At 41.4% G+C, this 21,289-nt stretch overlaps 1 protein-coding gene across 2 annotated transcripts in view; it reads left to right on the top strand.

Annotated features, from left to right (window-relative positions):
* Positions 1 to 17,575, top strand: part of GEFmeso (Guanine nucleotide exchange factor in mesoderm) — a 141,107-nt gene extending 123,532 nt beyond the window's left edge. For both annotated transcript variants that reach the window (XM_028179418.2, XM_028179419.2), the window contains exons 5-11: positions 4,542 to 4,809; positions 6,599 to 6,715; positions 7,379 to 7,458; positions 8,654 to 8,759; positions 9,708 to 9,851; positions 10,424 to 10,505; positions 10,848 to 17,575. In XM_028179418.2, the coding sequence (XP_028035219.2) occupies positions 4,542 to 4,809; positions 6,599 to 6,715; positions 7,379 to 7,458; positions 8,654 to 8,759; positions 9,708 to 9,851; positions 10,424 to 10,505; positions 10,848 to 15,223 (5,173 nt within the window). In that variant the 3' untranslated portion in view covers positions 15,224 to 17,575. The remainder of the gene's footprint in view (positions 1 to 4,541; positions 4,810 to 6,598; positions 6,716 to 7,378; positions 7,459 to 8,653; positions 8,760 to 9,707; positions 9,852 to 10,423; positions 10,506 to 10,847) is intronic.
* Positions 17,576 to 21,289: the final 3,714 nt, after the last annotated feature.

The raw sequence follows: 21,289 nt of genomic DNA, 5'->3' as shown, positions 1-21,289 counted from the left end.
CGATAAAATTGCGATAGCTCAAATAGGAGTTGACAATTTTTAGCCCACTGAGCTTCTCGCCGGATCTTCTCAGTGGGTCGCGTTTCCGATCCGGTGGTAGATTCTGCGAAGCACGGCTCTTGCTAGATCGTGTTAGCATCGTCGTCAGGTTTGAGCCCCGTGAGCTCACCTACAAACGTTAGGGCGAAGCTGAAATTGCCTCTCAAAGCTATCAGCATAGGTAAAAAAAAAAAACAATTTTTTCATGGCACCTGCTCGTGTGGGCACACAAGTCGCTATACGATCAGTAACAGGTAAAAACTAGTTTGAATAGAGTAGATTTCATCCATACTACCTGGAGCCACTGCGTTCATCCACAGTGCGCTTCCAGAGACCTTTTTTGCTACGTACCATCCGACTTTGGAAAGAGCTCCCCTCCACGGTGTTTCCCGAGCGCTATAACATATCCTTCTTCAAACGAGGCTTGTGGAGAGTATTTAACGGTAGGCAGCGGCTTGGCTCTGCCCCTGGCGTTGTTGAAGTCCATGGGCGACGGTAACCACTCACCATCAGGTGGGCCGTATTCTCGTCTGCAGGGGCAATTAATAAAGAATACTACTCCCGAGTCAAGTCGGCCCCTCTCCAAGACTACAAGACGATCATGGCTACTTTGAAAAGAGTGACACAATTGAGTAGAATAGGACTACTCCCTCTTCTCTTGGGGTTCAGTAGGCAAATTGGAACGCATTGCTGTTTCGCGGCAAACTTACGGAACCTCTGCCTATTTGAAGTGAACGAATAATTGAATCACCAATTGGAAGAAGGGAATAAACGCCACTTTTTGACATATTCAGCTTTTTACACTTTTGTATTCTATGGACGTAGCGCTAAATTGTGAGTTCGAAGAAAGGAACAAAAATTATTCACTTTGTATAGATTAAATTTATAAAAAATATATTTGTATAGATAAATAAGTAAGAATTTATATTTTCTTCAATATACGTGATGTTACGTGAGCCTATAAGTTGAAAGTAAAAATAAAGTTTTTTTTAATTATCTCCATTATTGTTTTTTTGGATTTATTCCCTTTTTCCAATTTGTGGTTCATTTGTCGATTATATGTCCCAACCGGTTGAATTAACTGAAACACCACTGGTTAACCATCGAAATACACTTTATTCCAAACATAATTTTCCTTATTTATATAAGTTTTGGGAACAGACATCGATAACTTTTTTAAAGGATTTTATGACCTGGTTACTGAGACCTTTAAGTCATGTCTTATTTTAATTTATATTCATATTTTTATGAAAAATGATATTATGTGTGAGTGAAATGAAATGAGATGATATGGGATGACATATAATCTCAGTAAAATGGTGGTCATTTACTAAGATTTTTTCCGTGGACTTTTTGGAGGATCCCGAGAAGTTACGTCTAGCGGCTTTGTTTCATTTTCCCACATTTGTGCACTTTCACAGATGCTAAACAGTTAATAAACCACCGTTATTACACATTTAAGCCTGAAGAAACACTAAATAGACAAAATAAAACAAATCACACAACTTCACTCCTCGCGTTCCCGCCAAAAAGTCGACATCGATAGCGCTACTACCGCCATCTATTGAATTAACAATTCACCAAAAAGTTTATGTTAAATCGTGCTTACATAAATAGATTCACAAATAAGGAAGAGTCGTCTTCATGTCTAAATATGTTTTAATAGCGGAATAGCATCACGTTGCAATACAAACACTAAAAAAATTATAATAAGACGCGCGTTTATGATCCGAATCGAGCCATAATGTTTCCAAAGGCGATTACGTTGAGTTTACGATCCTATATAACTTTATGAAACTTTATTGTGGTATTAAAAATGATGCGTGAGTGATTGTGAGGCTCAATGACAATCATGTCGTCAATTGATTTTTGTTTGTAATTTCTTTTTCACTAATGGACTTAGCCCTACATTTGGTATTAACGATTCCGATACTAGCCTTCAAAGCCATCACAGCGTGGATACCGTCGTTGACCTTGAGACGTAAGGTCAAGTTCTCAAAGGTCACATGTAACTTGCTGTACCTATAAAATCGTAATCCACAATTCCAGAGATAGGCATGAATTCCCTTGCAAATATGCAGAATTACACTTATCCCTCTGACTGTACCTAATCACTGGTAGTCTCGCAAATTCATTGATTCTGCTTGTCTGATTCTGTACTAAACAAATTTCTTTCTAAATCGTGGAACTTATTAGCGAAATTGGTACTTACCTCTAATCGTTTAAGCGACTATGACATCAGTGTTCATTGCTGCCACTATGCCTAGCAATAGTCCTGAGTAGTAGCACCCTTTTTTATCATCATCATCATCATCATCAGGCCATAGTTGTCCACTGCGGGACATAGGCCTCTCGCAATCTACACCACTGAGCCTGGTCTTCTTCCCCTTATTTCACGCCGACCATCCTTCCTCATTTTTTCATACTCCTCCTCGCTTCAGCTTCCTCAATTCTGAGGGTCGTGACCACCTCCTCGCAACAAGAGTTTATTGTGGATCAATTCTTATCTGCCGCCGACTGTAGAGCATCGTAAATCTTGGTGTCGAAATGCCATAGCTTCTATCTTAAGCGCTAGTGGTAAAAGAGCAGGGTAATTGACATTTTACCAACAAATTGTGAGTCCGCACGGGTAGGTGTGAAGGGTGAGGCACGATTTGAATGGTGGGGCAGCCGTTGTACTGTAAAAACTGAGGTCTTAGAATTCATATCTCAGGGTAGGTGGTGGCATTTATATTGTAGATGTCTATGGGCTCCGGTAATCACTTAATATCAGGCAGATCGTCCACGCACCTAAAAAAAAACTTCAAGTGTGGGCTCTTAAGCCCGCCTCATTAAAAAAAGCGATTCAAAACAGTAATCGGAATAGGCTCAATAACGTAGACCTAATATCGGCCTTCATTTAAACCAAAAAAAAAGTCGTAAAATTTGCTCGCCTTAAGCTCAGGCACGTACGGTCGTGACCAAAGTAAAGTTTCCTCGTAAAACCCGAGAAACAATACGTTCTTTAAGTAATAAAACCAGGCATCGACTCATAAAGCTTCTTAAATTGCCTTTGTTGAATTACGGCCTGCAGCGATAAGTTCTGCACTTCGGTCGTGTTCGGCTGTAAATCGTGCGTTCGGAATGGTGATTTATAGAGCCGAATGTCTCTTAATACAGTCCGATGTACAACAGTTATTGTCGGGGACTGTATTTCCTTAGTCTGCGTAGCTTTTGTTTCAAGTCCGAAAGAATTATGGCTTTTCGTGTATCCATTTTAATATGCTTGAACTTTTATGAAAATTGCCATATTACAATACTATAGAAACAAAAATTAAGACAAGGAATTTTAACTCCAATTCTCCTATTTTAAACCGACAAAATGTCGTATTTACTACGTTTAGCTAAACTGCGTTTTATCATTGTGGCTTCGGAACCTACCTCATTAGCGTTTCCAAAGCGCCAAAAAAATTAACTCTTGAATTGGCGGATCACATACACTAAATGTGTTGAATGTCATACATTTTTCATCCATACTACCTGGAGCCACTGCGGTCATCCACAGTGCGTTTCTAAAGGTATTTTTTGCCACGTACCATCTGGCTATGGAATAAGCATCCCTCCACGGTGTTTCCCGAGCGCTATGACATGTCCGTCTTCAAACGAGGCTTGTGGAGAGTATTAAGCGGTAGGCCGCGGCTTGGCTCTGCCCCTGGCATTGCTGAAGTCCATGGGCGACGGTAATCACTCACCATCAGGTGGTTCGTATGCTCGTCTGCCTACAAGGGCAATAAAAAAAATGTCGTTAATAATCATGGAAGATTAATATCATTTTTTTTATAAAATGATAAAATAATCATTTTTTTTTAACTATTGAATACTGAACTTAGTAACCAAATGCTTTATTAATTTACTTTTCTCTTTATTATAAAAATATTTTTAAATCATCGTCATCATCAGCCCACAGTCGTCTACTGCTTGACATAGACCTCTTTCAATCCACACCACTGAGCCCGGTCTTCAACTCTCCTTTTCCACCTCTTGCCAGCCACCGTTCGGAGGTCATCACACCACCTACCCAGTGGCAGTCCCACGTTAAGTTTTCCATTGTGCGGTCTCCCACTCGAGAACCCGTCTGCTTCAGCGATCGTTAGCTCTACGGCATATTCTATGGCCTATTGTTCTTTTTGCCAGCCATATTTTAAATAGCTTCTAGAGAAAACACGTGCTGTCGGACAGATATACTGAATAGTGACCACAAAGCAATGTTTTTTTTTTTTTTTTTTCCTACCTAGCCTTGAGAGGCTATATTAGCTTCACCCTAACGTGTAAGTGACTCACGGGGCTCAAACCGGGGTGTTGCTAACACTTGCCCTAGCAAGAGCAGTGCTTCGCAGAATCTACCGACGGATCGGAAACGCGACCCACTGAGAAGATCCGGCGAGAAACTCATAAAGCACACTGCCAACTGAGATAATTTAGCGCGAATGCAATTGTTATTGTTTGCCTGGTTTGTTTGACAGATCGCTCTGTGAAGAGTTAAATACCTGTCGTCTGGACGCGACGTGCATCGCTCGTTGCTTCGTGAACAACACCTCGGGGTTTTCCGTGTACACCTCGTACTGTACTGGCTACCCTCGGACTATGCAGCGTCTGGCGGCCCTGGCCTCGAAGCCTCAGAGCGCGAGGGAGTTCCGGGAGAGGCAGACGGCGCTCGGACATCTGCTACCGTTGGCCTCGTACTTGCTGAAGCCGGTGCAGAGGATACTGAAGTATCACTTACTTTTGCAGGTTCGTTTAAAGCAGCCTTTCCTAAAATGGGCCAATAACGCCCCCTTGTGGGCGCTGCAATCCTAAATGAGGGCGTTAGGAGACCCAGAAAAAAAATTGGGGGCGTTGTGTAGAGGCTTGGTAGGCTATTTGTAATTTCATTTAGGAGGACTCTTAGACACCGACTGAGCTCTCACTATAGTGTTTTTAAGCAGGTGAAAAAATGAGGGCGCTAATAAAATAATTTATTATCAAAGTGGGCAGTAGAGAAAATAAGTTTGGGAATCCCTGGTTTAAAGCAAGCCTTAATCTATTTATCCTAAAAGTTGAATGTTATATTTCGAAAGCTTATTTAATTGGTTTTTGGTACGATTTTCAAATGTGACGTGTTCCTAATATTTGGCACTGTTGTCATATAAACGGTGAACACCCTTCCTTCTTCAGAAGAAGTTCGCTGTGAAACCTAGCCCATAGACACGAGATCTTTTTAGTGGGTCGCGATTCCGATCCGGTGGTAGATTCTGCGAAGCACTGCTCTTACTATAGCTTATGTGAGAAAGTTCTATCAGGTTGAGCCTAGTTAGTCAGGTACATGAATAAAGTAAACTTAATTAAAGTTCAATTAAAAACATCAAACTCTTGATTTTTTTATATTTTTTTATTGCTTAGATGTGTGGACGAGCTCACAGCCCACCTGGTGTGAAGTGGTTACTGGAGCCCATAGACATCTACAACGTAAATGCGCCACATACCTTGAGATATAAGTTCTAAGGTCTCAGTATAGTTACAACGGCTGCCCCACCCTTCAAACCGAAACGCATTACTGCTTCACGGCAGAAACAGGAGGAGCGGTGGTACCTACCCGTGCGGATTCACAAGAGGTCCTACCACAAGTAAAAGATTTAAATACCAAATAAAACGGACCCTTAATTACGAAGTTATATGTCGCGTATTAAGCGGAATGTTGCTTAAACCGATTATAGCCTTTCACCTATCGATATAAAAAAAATTTGCCGCTAGCTACGGTGTAGCCTACTGAGTTTCTCGCCGGATCTTCTCAGTGGATCGCGTTTCCGATCCGGTGGTAGATTCTGCGAAGCACTGCTCTTACTATAGCTTATGTGAGAAAGTTCTATCAGGTTGAGCCTAGTTAGTCAGGTACATGAATAAAGTAAACTTAATTAAAGTTCAATTAAAAACATCAAACTCTTGATTTTTTTATATTTTTTTATTGCTTAGATGTGTGGACGAGCTCACAGCCCACCTGGTGTGAAGTGGTTACTGGAGCCCATAGACATCTACAACGTAAATGCGCCACATACCTTGAGATATAAGTTCTAAGGTCTCAGTATAGTTACAACGGCTGCCCCACCCTTCAAACCGAAACGCATTACTGCTTCACGGCAGAAACAGGAGGAGCGGTGGTACCTACCCGTGCGGATTCACAAGAGGTCCTACCACAAGTAAAAGATTTAAATACCAAATAAAACGGACCCTTAATTACGAAGTTATATGTCGCGTATTAAGCGGAATGTTGCTTAAACCGATTATAGCCTTTCACCTCTCGATATAAAAAAAATTTGCCGCTAGCTACGGTGTAGCCTACTGAGTTTCTCGCCGGATCTTCTCAGTGGATCGCGTTTCCGATCCGGTGGTAGATTCTGCAAAGCACGGCCAGCTTGAGCCCCGTGAGCTCACCTACTAGATCGGCGAACCTAGAATAACACCTTGAGGTTAATAGAATAGGGAAAAAAGTTACGGGGTCGTATAGTTGGCATTAAATATTACACGCTCCGCTTATATCATGCAGAACGTTGTCAAGCAATGCGCCTCCAGCGAGACGGAATACGCCTTAGTGAAGATGACCGGGATAGCGCAACACATTGACGATATGAAGAGGCGCCACGAGCACGCAGTCCGAGTGCAGGTAAGGAAATTAAGGAGAGAGGAAATCTCGTATCACTACTACATAGTATAAAACAAAGTCGCTTTCTCTGTCCCTATTTTTTTTATTTCTTAGATGGGTGGACGAGCTCACAGCCGACCTGGTGTTAAGTGGTTACTGGAGCCCATAGACATCTACGACGTAAATGCGCCACCCACCTTGAGATATAAGCTCTAAGGTCTCAAGTATAGTTACAACGACCGCCCTGCCCTTCAAACCGAAACGCATTACTGCTTCACTTTACTTCAATGGAGTAGAGTTCCTTCTACTCCATTGGAGTAGAGTTCATCCATACTACCTGGAGCCACTGCGTTCACCCACAGTGCGTTTCCAGGGATATTTTTTGCCACGTACCATCCGGCTATGGAATGAGCTCCCCTCCACGGTGTTTCCCGAGCGCTACGACATGTCCTTCTTCAAACGAGGCTTGTGGAGAGTATTAAGCGGTAGGCAGCGGCTTGGCTCTGCCCCTGGTATTGTTAACGTCCATGAGCGACGGTAACCACTCACCATCAGATGGGCCGTACGTTCGTCTGCCTATACGGCAATAAAAAAATTCAAATAACCTATAATGTTTTTGAAGTCTTTTAAAATAAGCTTGTAGGCTCTCCTTTCATTATAGTAAGAGTTTTATCTCTTTTTCAGGAAATTCAGTCACTTTTATACGGCTGGAGCGGACCTGATCTGACTACATACGGAGAACTGTGTGCCGAAGGGACATTTAGGTAATTTACAATGAACCGCCACACAGTACTACTCCTCCAAGCAGTATTCCTACAACACTGCACTGCGATATCACCTAACATCAATCTCTGGCGTCTGATTCTGGAGTCATTTCATGAATTTCGTCCACATCACTCTTCAATCCATTTTGGAGTCCAGACAAATTCGCGTAAAATGGCTGAAGCGTGACACTGTATCATCATGTCAAAGACCAAGACTAAAATAAATCGGACATCATCATCACCATCATCATGATCAGCCTTTATCTGCTCACTGCTGGACATAAGCCTTCCTCAATGCCTTCCACATAATGCGGTCCTCCGCCTTCCGCATCCAACGACTTCCCGCCGTGCGCACTAAGTCGTCAGTCCACCTGGTTGCAGGACGCCCCACGCTCCTGGTACCCCCATTCGTGGCCTCCATTCGAGGACTTTCCTCCCCCACCTGGCGTCTTTTAATACCTCGGAGCAGAGAACATACTTAGGAACAATATATTCGAAGTCTTTCATCTATCATCAGAGCTGTTAGACATCTTCGCGTATTATCAGATAGGGGCAGTATTTAATTAAAATAACTATGACGATAATCACTCCACATATACCTCTCGATAGAACAATTGATAATTATAGCAAATAATAATAGATCACTAAGATTAAACTTAATTAAAAAGTAACGACCACCAAACCGAGACTATTCGTAACTAACCGTCAGTTTTACAAGATGGCTCCGTTTTCGATATAGGCATTAACGTTTGTATAAAGTGACAGTTAACGTATTGAGAAGTCGCTACGCCGCCATATTTAATGAGCCAGTAAAAAGATATTAACTGTATTTATTAACTATGGTAAGAAGTATGATATCCTCCCCGCGTCATTTCCTCACGGCTGAGGGTCGTGATCATTATATTTACTCCTTGTAATGTCCCTCCAACGCCTCCGATCATTGGCCGCATGAAGTGCTTCGTGGAATGGAATCGATGTGGTCTAGACTCGGTCTAGGTCGTATAGACCCAGCGAATTGCGTAGGCACATATGTACATACAGGTTAGGCGTTGCAGCTGGTGAAATCTGCAGCCATTATGAAGTGAATGATCCTCATACAACGTTTACATGTCTGCGCGATCCACGGGGCTCTGTTGAGGTATTTCGTGGATACCAAAACATAATTATGTTTGATGTGAGGCGCATATTTTTGCAGAGTATTCGGCGCTAAGGCGATGCGTCACGCCTTCCTCTTCGACAAGATGCTTCTCGTCACCAAGAACCGAGAGGACGGGATCTTGGCCTACAAGTCGCATATTATGGTACGTAACTCATGAAGCCACATCTCTGGTACTACCTTACAAGGTTGGTCAGATGTAGGGGTGCCGCTTTGAGGATTCTTTGCTCCTCTGGTGTCAGATATTTTTAATTCGTGCTTGACAATTTGCGTAAGGTCTGAACCAATTTTGGAGAGTTTTTTTCCAAATAATAGGCAAATCTGTTATGCTTGTAATAATTCGAATCCTCGGAAAGGGACTTTAATTTCATTACCCACAATATTGTAATTTCTGTGTAACATAAGTTTTTTGGGGGCAGTTTTTTAGCAAGGGCTTAAGTAGAATTATAATGATTCAGCCGCATCGCTTATGTACTCCATTCAAATAAGAAATATGTATATAGCTATATCATGATCAGAGGGATCATTAATTTAGCTTATTTTGTTAACTGACTTTAAAAAAGGGGAAGTTTCTCAGTTCGACTATTTTTTTACTGTGCACCCTCAAACTTTTTTCTCGGTGAACCGTTTTTAATTATTCTTTTGTAAGATGCTTCTCGTGTGGTGCTATTTAAGTGATTATCAAGATTCGACTTGTAGTTTTTGTGTTATCCTTATTTGAATTTGAATTTGAATTTGAATATTAAGGCTTGTTTTATTGAATTCCACTACATTAATGGTATTCTCACCTCACCTCATAGGGTTTAGATTGTATCGCATATTTTTCCATAGGATATCATTAATATAGTCGGATCTTGATAAAATGTCGATAGCATCTCACGAGGAACATCTTTCAGAAGTGTCATAAAAATTGCTTAACCTAGAAATAAGTTCTAAGTTATAGAGTCACAAAAAACAGCGGAATTAACAAAATAAGCTAAATTGATGATCCCTCTAAAGATGAATGCAATAGAAAATCGTTCACACGTGAATGGTCGCAGTGAAACGTGATCGGGTCTCGATGGTGTGTGATTAGTCGGTGCGTTCTGTGCAGTGCAACAACATGATGCTGGTGGAATCGATATCGGGGGCTCCGCTGTCGTTCCACGTGATCCCCTGGGACGCGCCGCGCTGCCAGCTCACATTGCAGGCGCGCTCCGCCCGACACAAACGCGAGTGGACTCTGCTGCTCAAACGGGTAGGTCACTACTGCTATACCTCACTCCTGCCCCCTAAACTAGTTGAGGAACGCGCGCCAGCATCACTCTTATTTAGACAGAAAGAGAGAGTGAGAGCGAGAGTGAGAGTGAGGATGAGGGTGAGAGTGAGAGTGAAAGTGAAAGTGAGAGTGAGATTGAGAGTGAGGTTGAGGGTGAGGGTGAGGGTGAGAGTGAGAGTGAGAGTGTGAGAGAGATGGTGAGAGTGAGAGTGAGAGAGATGGTGAGAGTGAGAGTGAGAGTGAGAGTGAGATTGATAGTGATAGTGAGAGAGAGAGAGAGAGAGTATGCTTTATTGTGTAAAATAAATAAGAGTGCAGACCATTAAATACCAAAAGCACAATGGGCCGTCTTATCGATCTAACTCAGATCTCTTTATGCTAGTAATATCTAGTTCCTTCCACCCTTCCAACCTCCACCCTTCAAATCGAAATTCACTACTGCTTCACGACAGAAATAGGCAGGGCGGAGGTACATACTCATGCGGACTCACAAGAGGTCCTACCACAAGTAAAAATTTTAGTTATTATATTAATGTCATGTTGATTGACAGGTGATCTTGGAGAACTACAACGCGGTGATACCTTCGCACGCCCGGCAGCTCGTCATGGAACTGGGGCAGAACAGGACAGATGGTGAGTGGCAGCTTGTAATTGTTTAATTACTCATATCTGTTCATAAAATATTTATAACTACCTACTGTTACCATGCACACCACGCTTTATTTACAAAAAAAAAATCTTACACTATTTTTAATTCAAATTTATTAAGATTTTATTTTTTATTTTTTAGTGAGATTTCAATTTTTTCAATTTTTTTTTAAATATTGAATTGTCATAGGTCCTTAATTTGAGTTAATCCGACATTTTGAAGGGGGTCAAAATCATGTTCAAATATTCCGTTACATACTAACATACATACGTCTGAAGCTAATAAAAGCGTATTAAAAACCCAATTTTCGATGTCTCTGTTTCCAGACGACATGCTGGCGGAGAAGTCGCACAACCTAATAACGCAGGCTTCGATGCGGAAGCAGCTGTCCGCGCCCGAGTATCTGGAGAAACGCAAGCTCGAACGCGAGAGGCGGAAGTGCTTCGAAAGCGGCGCGAGGGGGCGACTGGCCAAAGCCAACAGAAAGTACACGACGCCCAGCGCCCGGAGCACCCGACCCGAGCGCTGCGACTGCACACAGATGTCCAGCGAGAAAGGTACGGACTACACTTGCGAGTTTTGTTACGTCGACGTGTGCACCGACTGCGAGGCGGAATTAGGCGGTAAAGACAAACGGAAAAACGACGAGAACGATTCAAACGGCGATAAGTGCTCCGATTGCGACGCCTTGCAGTCCACGGACGCTGGCAGCTCGGAGCATCTGGAGCGAGGACCCTACAAACGTACCGACTTCAATTCCTCCCAGGAGAGCTTCGTCAAAGAGAACTTGAATAAAGCCAGGGAGTATCATTCCACTAATGACATCGTCAGTTACGCGGACGCCGCCAATAGCTCTGAGGATCTCAGGAATAGCTCTTTGAGCAACATTAAGAGTATACCCAAAACGTCACTCAAATGTGAGCTAATCAAAGAGAACATTGCAGTCGACGCGTCAACTTCCCTGATACCCAGACCGTCTAGGTCTAGTGAGATCGACAAGCACAGAACGAACACGTTGAGGTCCAAATCGAAGGAGGACCCGAACAGATCTAAGCTAACCAAGATAAGCGGTTGGAGACGTAAATCCGAACCGGGTCTCCAGCAAAACACTATAAGTAACATCGCGAAGAGAACTCAGGAGGGCGACTCCGATAGAACAGAGACTAGGGGCGGCGAGAAAATCGAATTCGAATGTCGGAACTGTGGCTCGAACAAGATCACAAGCAGACTGAGAGCTAATGACGGGACAATCATATCGAATCCTGAGCTGGAGCCGAAGAAACGGGGCGCGAACACGACGAAACCGAATTTAGAAATACGCATGTACAACACCAAGAACGTACCAAAGAAAATAACGAAGATCAAAAAGAACAGAGCTAAGGGTTTGCGCGTCGATACAACAGCTAGATTCTACGCGGACCTCTCCGCAGATGCGTCCACCGAGAACATTCTACACATATCAGAATCTAACGACAGCCTCAATGTTGATAAAGCTGAAGATAAAACTGAGCCGCCTGTAGTAACGGAGAGGCTGAGCAAAGACGAAGACATCGATGAAGAGACATACAAAAAACTAATCGAGAAAACGGATTCATTCAAGAAGAACGAACTAGAGAAAGTCAAGTATCTTAATAAACAGAAAGTCATCAACGAAAGCTCCGAAGTCGATGAGAAAACTTGTGACGAAACGAAACAAGAGGTGGTGGTTGAGAGCGGCGAGGAAACGGAACAGCCCTTGGAGCAGATCATATCGCAGCTGCTGTTGCAGAATAGAGAGTTCCAGAAACTAATTAAGAAACAACAATTGAGGAACAGCGCCCAAAGGCGACACCAAAGATTATTAAAGTCACACTCGAACCCCGAGCCGGTGGTCTTGGCGAGGCAACTGGATAACGAAGATAATAAATTCAAACTTGTCAAACAAAACTCTGAACGTAACGACACTAAAATCGACGAAGACGATGCTATAAGTCAACAAATACCCAAACCAGATCAAGTCGAAACAAAAGAAATAGAAGAGGACCACATTTACGAAACGCTAAGGATAGATAGTCGATTCGAAGATGCCTTACACAATGTAGACAACAAGAGTAAATCGATACACCACCAGCATCCAACTCGACAGAAAAGACTGCCGTCGCCCCCGGCGCCCGTACACAATAAAGTTGATTTTAAATCGGCCGGGTCGGATTTAGATTACGTGTACTTAACGTTCAACAAAAGTAGCACCGATGATTTTGACGGGATCTACGACGTACCAGTGAAATCTCCGCAAAAGGTCCCCGGGCTCGCTGACGAGTACTACGTGCCGATGGACAAACCTCTCAAGGCGACCAACGAAAACATTTACGACACTCTCGTCGAAGTCTGTAAACGGAAGAAGAATTTGCCGGCAGCATCACCCGGGGACTATCTGCCCATGGGCCCCGACAGACAGAGTCCGAACACACCTGAGATATGGTTGAGTCGACAAAAGGAACATTTCAATGTGTCGCGCGACAGAAAATCCGGGTCTTTACCGCGGAGCTTCCAAGTAGTTACAGGCGCACAGGAAGACAGCGATCTCGCTTCATTCAAATGCAAACCTTATACCAATAGCAAAACGTATCTTAATCGGGAAGGGAAGGTCGTTAGCATAGACAGGCCATTTACGATCGCTTCAGACCAGAGCGAAATCAGTTACGACGATGTTGAGAGCTATATGAGCGAAGGCGACATACTCAAATTCAACAAGAACGCCAAAACTGAGACCGAATATGCGCAAGACATAAGCCAATCCACTCTAGAACTGGAGGAAGAAATCGATAGGTGCTACAAAAATAACTTCGAGGATATCACCTTGGACAAGACTGAGCACGATGACCCGCTCGACGCATCGCAAAACAACCTCAATAACATATCGACCACTTCATCGTGTGAGGCCTTACAGTCTGAGAAGTCCAGTGAAAAACCAACGAACACCGATCCGATACACCCGGAGCACAGAATCTACAAGCCCGTTAGCAATATACTGTCTTTGAGGAACGTCTTAAGCAGATTTAAAAGCAAAACCCCGAATAAAAGTAGCAACGACGAGGACAATAACAATGACCAAAGCGTCTCAGATCCAAAAAGCCCTAGCAACGAGAAAAGATCAGCCTTAAATCCGAGAAGCTATTCGAAGAATCTGCTGCAAAGATTTAGAAGTATTATCGGCGACGAACACACAGACGACAATCAAAATAGAACCGATCCTCCAGTGACGAAGCTTTTAGAGACTGTTCCCACGACGACAGATGTTAAAGTCGCTATAACGACAACGGATGCCAGTGGAGCCACGACTGCCGCAGCCACCGATGTACTGAGCAAGAGCGTATGTGAGCAGACATCGACGAGCCAAAGCCAAAACGTCAAGAACAATCTAGAAGCTCTTTCGTATAGTTGCGAAAATATACCAAGGAAACCGGATAAATCTCGTCCTAAATTCGAAAAGAGCGTCAGCATGGTCGCCGGTAGTGTTCCGACAGCGTCGCCTTCCAAATCCAAGCACAGCTCTTATCAGAGCTTGAACAAACTGCCCGTATACATGCAGGGCAGTAAGCACTTAGGCGCGAGAATAGCTCATTCGGACTACGTCGATCCAATGACGTTGTCCGGTGACAAAAGCGCGCTCAAAAACGTTAATGTACTATTAAACAAAAACTCAGTACGACCAGACAGTCTGTTCTCTAATTCCTCATACGTGACCACGTCCAGCGACGGCATTCATCAAAGCGGCAAACCCAATTCAACGGACGTGAATCTGGACAAACCTAAAGTGCCTTACGATACCATACAGGACAATTCAGACGAATGTTTCTACGAGAAACGCTTTGAAAAGATCGAACACGTGACCGACGGTGATGTGTTCAGAGATTCCGCGGTTTATTCCGACCAAGAGGATGTAGACGAGGCCAAATCGGAACCGTGGATCAAAGACAAGAAACCGATCAACAAAATTATAACTAGAGTCGAAAGCGTGCAGAGGAAATCATCATTGCAAAGGATGAATTTAACGAAAACAGAAACTATACAAACTGTTAACAAGGATCGAAATCCCGAGCAGAATTCCACGACGCCCCCTCTAATGAAACCGAAAATAGCACCCCCAGTCCCTGTTAAGCCGAAAATCACTCAAATACCGACCGCTCACCTCCAAAACAGAATTGTAACAAGAAATTTGACTATTACTAAAGAAGTGGACTTAGTCAATATTGCCAAAACTAGCTCTCATATCAGGAAACCTATAGAGAGATGTGTGTCTACGCCAGCCAAAGACATAAGCGAGGATAAACTTAAAGGAACTTCGGAAGTAGAAACAGTTCAACCGACAAACATCCAAATAAAGAGGTTGAGCTTCGAACGCGCCAGCTTAGATTCGGCGTCGCGGAAGCTTCGAACGAACGATCCAAGCTTACAGTCGGAACCTAAAACGTCAAACAAATCGGTCTTAGAACGAAGGCTCGAGATCGAACGATTGTCTAAAACACAAATGACTCCTATAAAAATACCTCCGATACCGGCCCACAAATCTTTTGATAGAAGTATCAGTGAAAGAATGAAGAATAGAACTACAGGTGAAATAGAAAAAGACATTCCCGTTAACAAGATTAACTATGAGAGGACGGACAGCGATGACGTCAAAGGCAGCTGGGTGAAACAAGTCGTCAATAAATTCCAATAAATTCTGAATTGTGATAATAATAAAAAACGAAACGCATTTCTAACTACATTAATTTAAAAACGATGACAACACTGATCGACTGAAATTTGTACTTAAAAAACAAGCATTTAATCTTGGCTGGTATCACCACAGCTAAGATTGACACACGCAACGTAGATTATATACAGACTGTTCAAAGTCAATCTGTGTTTAGAAAAAAAATGTATTATTTTTTTAAATTAACTAAATAAATCAAATACCGCTTTATTTTTTTATTCTGTACTCTCAAATCTATAAACGTGTATTGCGTACTTATGATACTATAAAGATTATTGTTAATGTATATACTTTTATAGGTACTTTAAGTTTTATAGTTTTGTGCCATAGACTGAAAGAAAACGAGTTAAAAAAAACCATTGTTTTCATCATTATGAATTAAAACAAGTTTATTTATGTAATACTTTAAAATGTTCAAAATTTTAAAATTTATTGTTTATGAACTGTCGATCTCAAGAAATAAACTTTTAAGCGGGAATAAAAAAAAACCACAATAAAAACAAAAAGAAGGAACAAATTAATTTTAAATGAAATTTTTGACATTGACATTAGCAAAGTTTTTTTTAGTTCATGCGTAAAGACGCGATAAGTTTCGTTGTTACTTTAGCAGATAATAAATATATCCGATGTTATCCGAGCCCTTCGAGTATTTACCACGATAAAAAATATCTTACATAGTAGTATTCTATTCGATTTTATTCGTTGATGTAATTAAAATTTATTTTACGGTTACGGCACCAGGACAACACGTGCTACACATCCTAGTTGCCCGCACCAAATAAACAAATATTCGAAACGTCATAACATAGTGACAGTAAAAAGCGCGGGATTAAACCGTAAAATTAATTTTAATACATAATAGTTTCGTGTTAATCAACCTGGATTAATATATTGATTATGTGTGATTTCATTCAAACATTTGGGTGAGTAACAAACTCACAAACTTCCGCATATTATCAAATACATAGAAACAGTCTAAATTTTTTATTGATCATTGCAATTGAAAACATACTTTGCTAGTAGTAGTTATGCTACGGGTAATGAAATTGTTTGGATTTTTTTCTGGTATAATTTTCATATTAAAATTTTCAAAATGGCCGACATTGGCTGGCACACGTGAGGTTTTTTAATTAGATTTGCCACATATGTAATCCAATTTATGTCAACTACTGTTAAACTCGTTAACACAAATTGATTTCAACAGAATCTTATTAAATTACCTACGTATAGTAAAACAATAAATTTTACACAAACCCGACAACATTCTGCATATGCATTTATTGTATTAAGGAAATGTATTATTATTTTTGATATCTCACAATAAAATTATGAAGATGTGCCATTCATATGTATAATATTTATTGTACTCAACATTTTTTGTAAATTGTTTTTTTTTTTAACTTGAAAATCTTTAACCCCTTAGCTACTTGTATTCATGATGTATTTCTCTGAACTTCAATAGTTAATAATACAATAATACATAGAAATATAATATATATTTTTTAAATTGGAATATCTTAACCTCGTTCGGAAATAGGGAACCTAAGCCTTTGAGAGGTCATATTCCTTAAATAAGTATGTATATTTGTATCTCGCGAAAATATCGTTGTGTCGTCAGTTGACCAAAGCCGTAGTTAAAGGGTTAAAAGATTAAGAATTACTATTGCCTCAATTGACGCTGAGTGATAATCGTCGGTCATTGGCACTAACAATGCCAATGCACGGCTGCCATATACCGCGATCATAACGTACTTTTGTAAAGTTTTTTTTTATTGCTTAGATGGGTGGACGAGGTGACAGCCTACATGGTGTTAAGTGGTTACTGGAGCCCATAGACAGCTACAACGTAAATACGCCACCCACCTTGAGATATAAGTTCTAAGGTATCAGTATAGTTACAACGGCTGCCCCGCCCTTCAAACCCAAACGCTTCATTCTGCTTCACGGCAGAATTAGGCAGGGTGGTGGTACCTACCCGTGCTGACTCACAAGAGGTCCTACCACCAGTAAAAATACAAAACAATAAATACAAACAAACAAAATAACAATCGAATAAAAATGATCGATTGAATTCGTATATCGATTACAATGAATTTAGAAAAACTATCCCTATAAATCTCTAGATTTAAGAATACATACGAATAACCTATAATTTCGTGCAATTCGATTTAATTTACGATCTACTTAAAAACCATTATTTATTGTTCATTAATTTAAGTTTAAGTACGTCGCGTAGCTACTAACACCAAAAAGTAGAAATTTTTAGTTTTTTTTTTCTTTTTCCTGTTTACTAATAAAAGTATTGGATAACGAAAATGTATTTTTATTGCGCCTTTATCGTTTATTGTGTTTGAGCGATGTCTCATTCTAAAATACCGGCCAGTTCGGAAAAGCTTAAAGGTATTGTTACGCGCTGGGGTTCGGGATAAATAAAAATTCTGCCGTATTACGTCTGGTGTAGTAGTAAGTGACATGGTCACTACAAGGGGGTCCCGGGTTCAAATTTTTTATTTATTTATTGCTAAGATGATTGGATGAGCTCACAGCCCACCTGGTGTCAAGTGGTTACTGGTGCCCATAGACATCTAGACATCTATGACATCTATAAATGCGCCACCCACCTTGAGATATAAGTTCTAAGGTCTCAAGTATAGTTACAATCCCGCTAAGGGAAGATATTTGTATGATAAATATAAAAATAGTATTTTCCAGGGTTATGGATGTTTATTAAATATATGTAACGCACTGTGAATGAACGCAGTGGCTTTAGGTACTATGGATGGACTCTACAACGGTGGCGGGCAATGCGACGGTAAAAACGAGACGATGGGATCATCTCAAGCAATTCTTCAGAGAAAGTCTGCTGCGGTCGAGATTTTGATGAACGTGTATGCTTCTCTAGCATTTCAAAATCATTCTTCTTCTTAGTCGGACGCTCTTGTCAGAGTGGTCATGGTTGCGTTGAAGATGTAAAAACAGAAGCATTAATTAGGTCGGCCATGTTTTTATTTTTATTTTTTTATTGCTTAGATGGGTGGACGAGCTCACAGCCTACCTGGTGTTAAGTGATTACTGGAGCCCATAGACATCTTACAACGTAAATGCGCCACCCACCTTGAGATATAATTTCTAAGGTCTCAGTATAGTTACAACGGCTGCCCCACCCTTCAAACCGAAACTCATTACTGCTTCACGCAGAAATAGGCGGGGTAGTGGTACCTACTCGTGCGGACTCACAAGAGGTCCTACCACCAGTCTAAAAGTCCTGTTGCCAGGGTTGCCTTCCTGATGATGCCCTTCCAGATCTGGCGGTTCGAAGCGTTTCGAGTACATTGGACCACGGTGGACTAAGTTGCCTTCTCTATGAGGTCAGCCAAGCACGTTAGTGATCGACCGCAAGATCTCTCCATCGAATCCTCTTTTCTGGAGATGTGACCAAAGAAATTTAAAACCCTCAGTTGCACTGTTGACGAAAGTCGGTCTTTGATACCGAGTTCTTGAGGATGGATGCCTTAGTGAGGAATGCCATCTGGCTACATATTCTGTCGTATTGACAATCGGTGGGGCACAAAACTACTGGGGACCTCGTACTGAAAGTAACTTGGGAAGACAAGCAATGAGGTAGACCGATGACCTGGTCACAATAGCTGGTAGTGAATCGATGAGGTCGAAAAGAATGTAATGCATATGAAGACCTACACTCAGCATTGGGTCCGGTCACCGTCCTCGCCGAACCCGTCGCTTGCGACGAAGGGCTCGACGAGTAAATTAACCCACAGACACAGCCCACTGAGTTTCTCGCTAGATCTTCTCAGTGGGTCGCGTTTCCGATCCGGTGGTAGATTCTGCGTAGCACTGCTCTTGTTAGGGCCAGTGTTAGCAACGCTCCTGGTTTGAGCCCCGTGAGCACACCTTCATGTCTAAGAGATGGAGATGGAAATGAGGACATGTCATGTTTGTCGGAGTAATCATGTCGCCATTTATATCTGTGCAAAGTTTTGTTTCCACTGGGCAATCGGTTCTCGTATTTTATTTGAACATACCTATATTAGCTTTTATACATTTGTAGATATATAACGTGCGTATTTCCCTATAAGCTCCACAATGGTTGGATCGATTACTATTAAATTGTCGGGAAAACTTAGAATTCACTTAGCGTATAATCCTGAGATTTGGTAGCAATCGTATCACAGGATGGCCCCATCCGTTGTACCTAATGTTAAAACTGAGACCTTAGAACTCGCGTCTCGAAGTGGGTGATGGCATTTGCGTTGTAGATGTCTATGGGCTCCGGTAACCACTTAATACCAGGTGGGCCACCCATATAAGATATAAAAAAAACAAATTCAAATAAAATATTCGCGAGCAAAGCGGGTCGGGATTGACTGGTTACAGACAAGAATACGTAAAACATCACCCGTTCACAATATTTTTGTTTAAAATCACAAAATACTTATAGTTATTCCGAAGTTGAAGGCGCACCTTATAGCACGATTCCAACAGCGAACCGATCTCACGTACATTCGATATTCAAGAAGCACGCGACATTCGTACCGTCCCGTGATATCTTCAAAGAAATATGATCTAGTTTTGTAAATAGCAGCCAAATAATTTCAAACGATATGCGATAGAATATAATGTAATACAAAACCGCTTTATTGCAGTTAGGTACACCAATATAATGACAAAATTAAACATAAAAGCTTAGTACAATGTTTGGGACATATTAGGACTGTTTTTTTATGTGTACCCTCAGAACTTTTTTTAGGGTTTCTTTTTTATTAAAGCTAGCCCCTCACGTTCCTATTTCAATTTTATCATTTTATAATTATGTCAATAACAATGTCAGCAACAATAGCCGCCTGGGAACGCTTCATCACTTTTCTCGACCGCAGAAGCATATGATCCGATGAGATTATTTTTGTTCAAATAGAACTTTTCAATATGTGTATAATGGCTTTTAATTTAAATATATATATGCACCAAAATATTTAGGACAAGTAATCATTTTGAGGTTCCAATGAAAAACATGTGTAGTGAGAACTTATGAAGTTATTCTATCTCATTTTTTTGCAAGCTAAATCTTATAGATTTTAAGTAATTTTCGAATTTCAAAAGTACAAAAGTGCCAAAAAGTTTTCACTTCAAAGCAACGCGCGGAAACCTTATAAAACAATTTAAAAAAAGAAACAAAAAAAATTTACTCAATTTCCGGTTCCTCGAAAAACCGAAAAAGGTAGCGGTGAACTGTCGGCAATCTCGAACCTGCAACTTTTCCCTGTTACTATTGCTTCACCGTTATTGATGTTGGTCGCGTGCTTGTAAACTTCTCAGTGAATCCCAGAACGCCGTGTGACACGCAAGACACCGCCTGTCACTTACTCCGGGAGCCAGACTTGTTTTTTTTTGCTGTAGATGTATAGAGGATCACACAGAGACAGACTTTTTTCTACCTAAGCTGATAGCCTTGAGAGGCTATTTCAGCTTCACCCTAACGTATAGGTGAGCTCACGGAGTTCAAACCGGGAGTGTTGCTAGCACTGGCCCCAGCAAGAGCAGTGCTTCGCAGAATGTACCACCAGTTCGGAAACACGACCCACTGAGAAGATCCGGAGAGAAACTCAGTGGGCTGTGTCTGTGGGTTAATTTAGTCGTCGAGCCCTTCGATCGACGGCTTCGGCGAGGACGGTGACCGGAACTCAATAAGCCTCCTGCCATTTAAGCCGGAAGGTTCTATTGTCTCGCTGCTTAAAAGGGCAAGTAAGATGACATAAGTTTTGAAGTTAGTAAGCAGTTAGAACTTTTTAGTCATGTTCGCTTTAACTTTACTACAAGGACAATAAAATTTACGAAAAATACTCGATGTTTGATGTCTTAGAAAATGTTTGTTCTACATTTAAACAAATGGATGGGTATCGATTATCTACGTTTACAAAAATATACCTGCTATCACTTAGATTTTTGTTTTTGTATTTTTCCCTGAACTAGTACTTACTTACTACTTAGCCGGTCGCCCCGTACCCGCTTGAC

Source organism: Bombyx mandarina, chromosome 24 (genome assembly GCF_030267445.1).
Source record: "Bombyx mandarina strain Sakado chromosome 24, ASM3026744v2".
Taxonomy (NCBI): Eukaryota; Metazoa; Arthropoda; class Insecta; order Lepidoptera; family Bombycidae; genus Bombyx; species Bombyx mandarina.
Note: the sequence above shows the minus strand (reverse complement) of the source record. Positions and strands in the feature narration are given on the sequence as shown.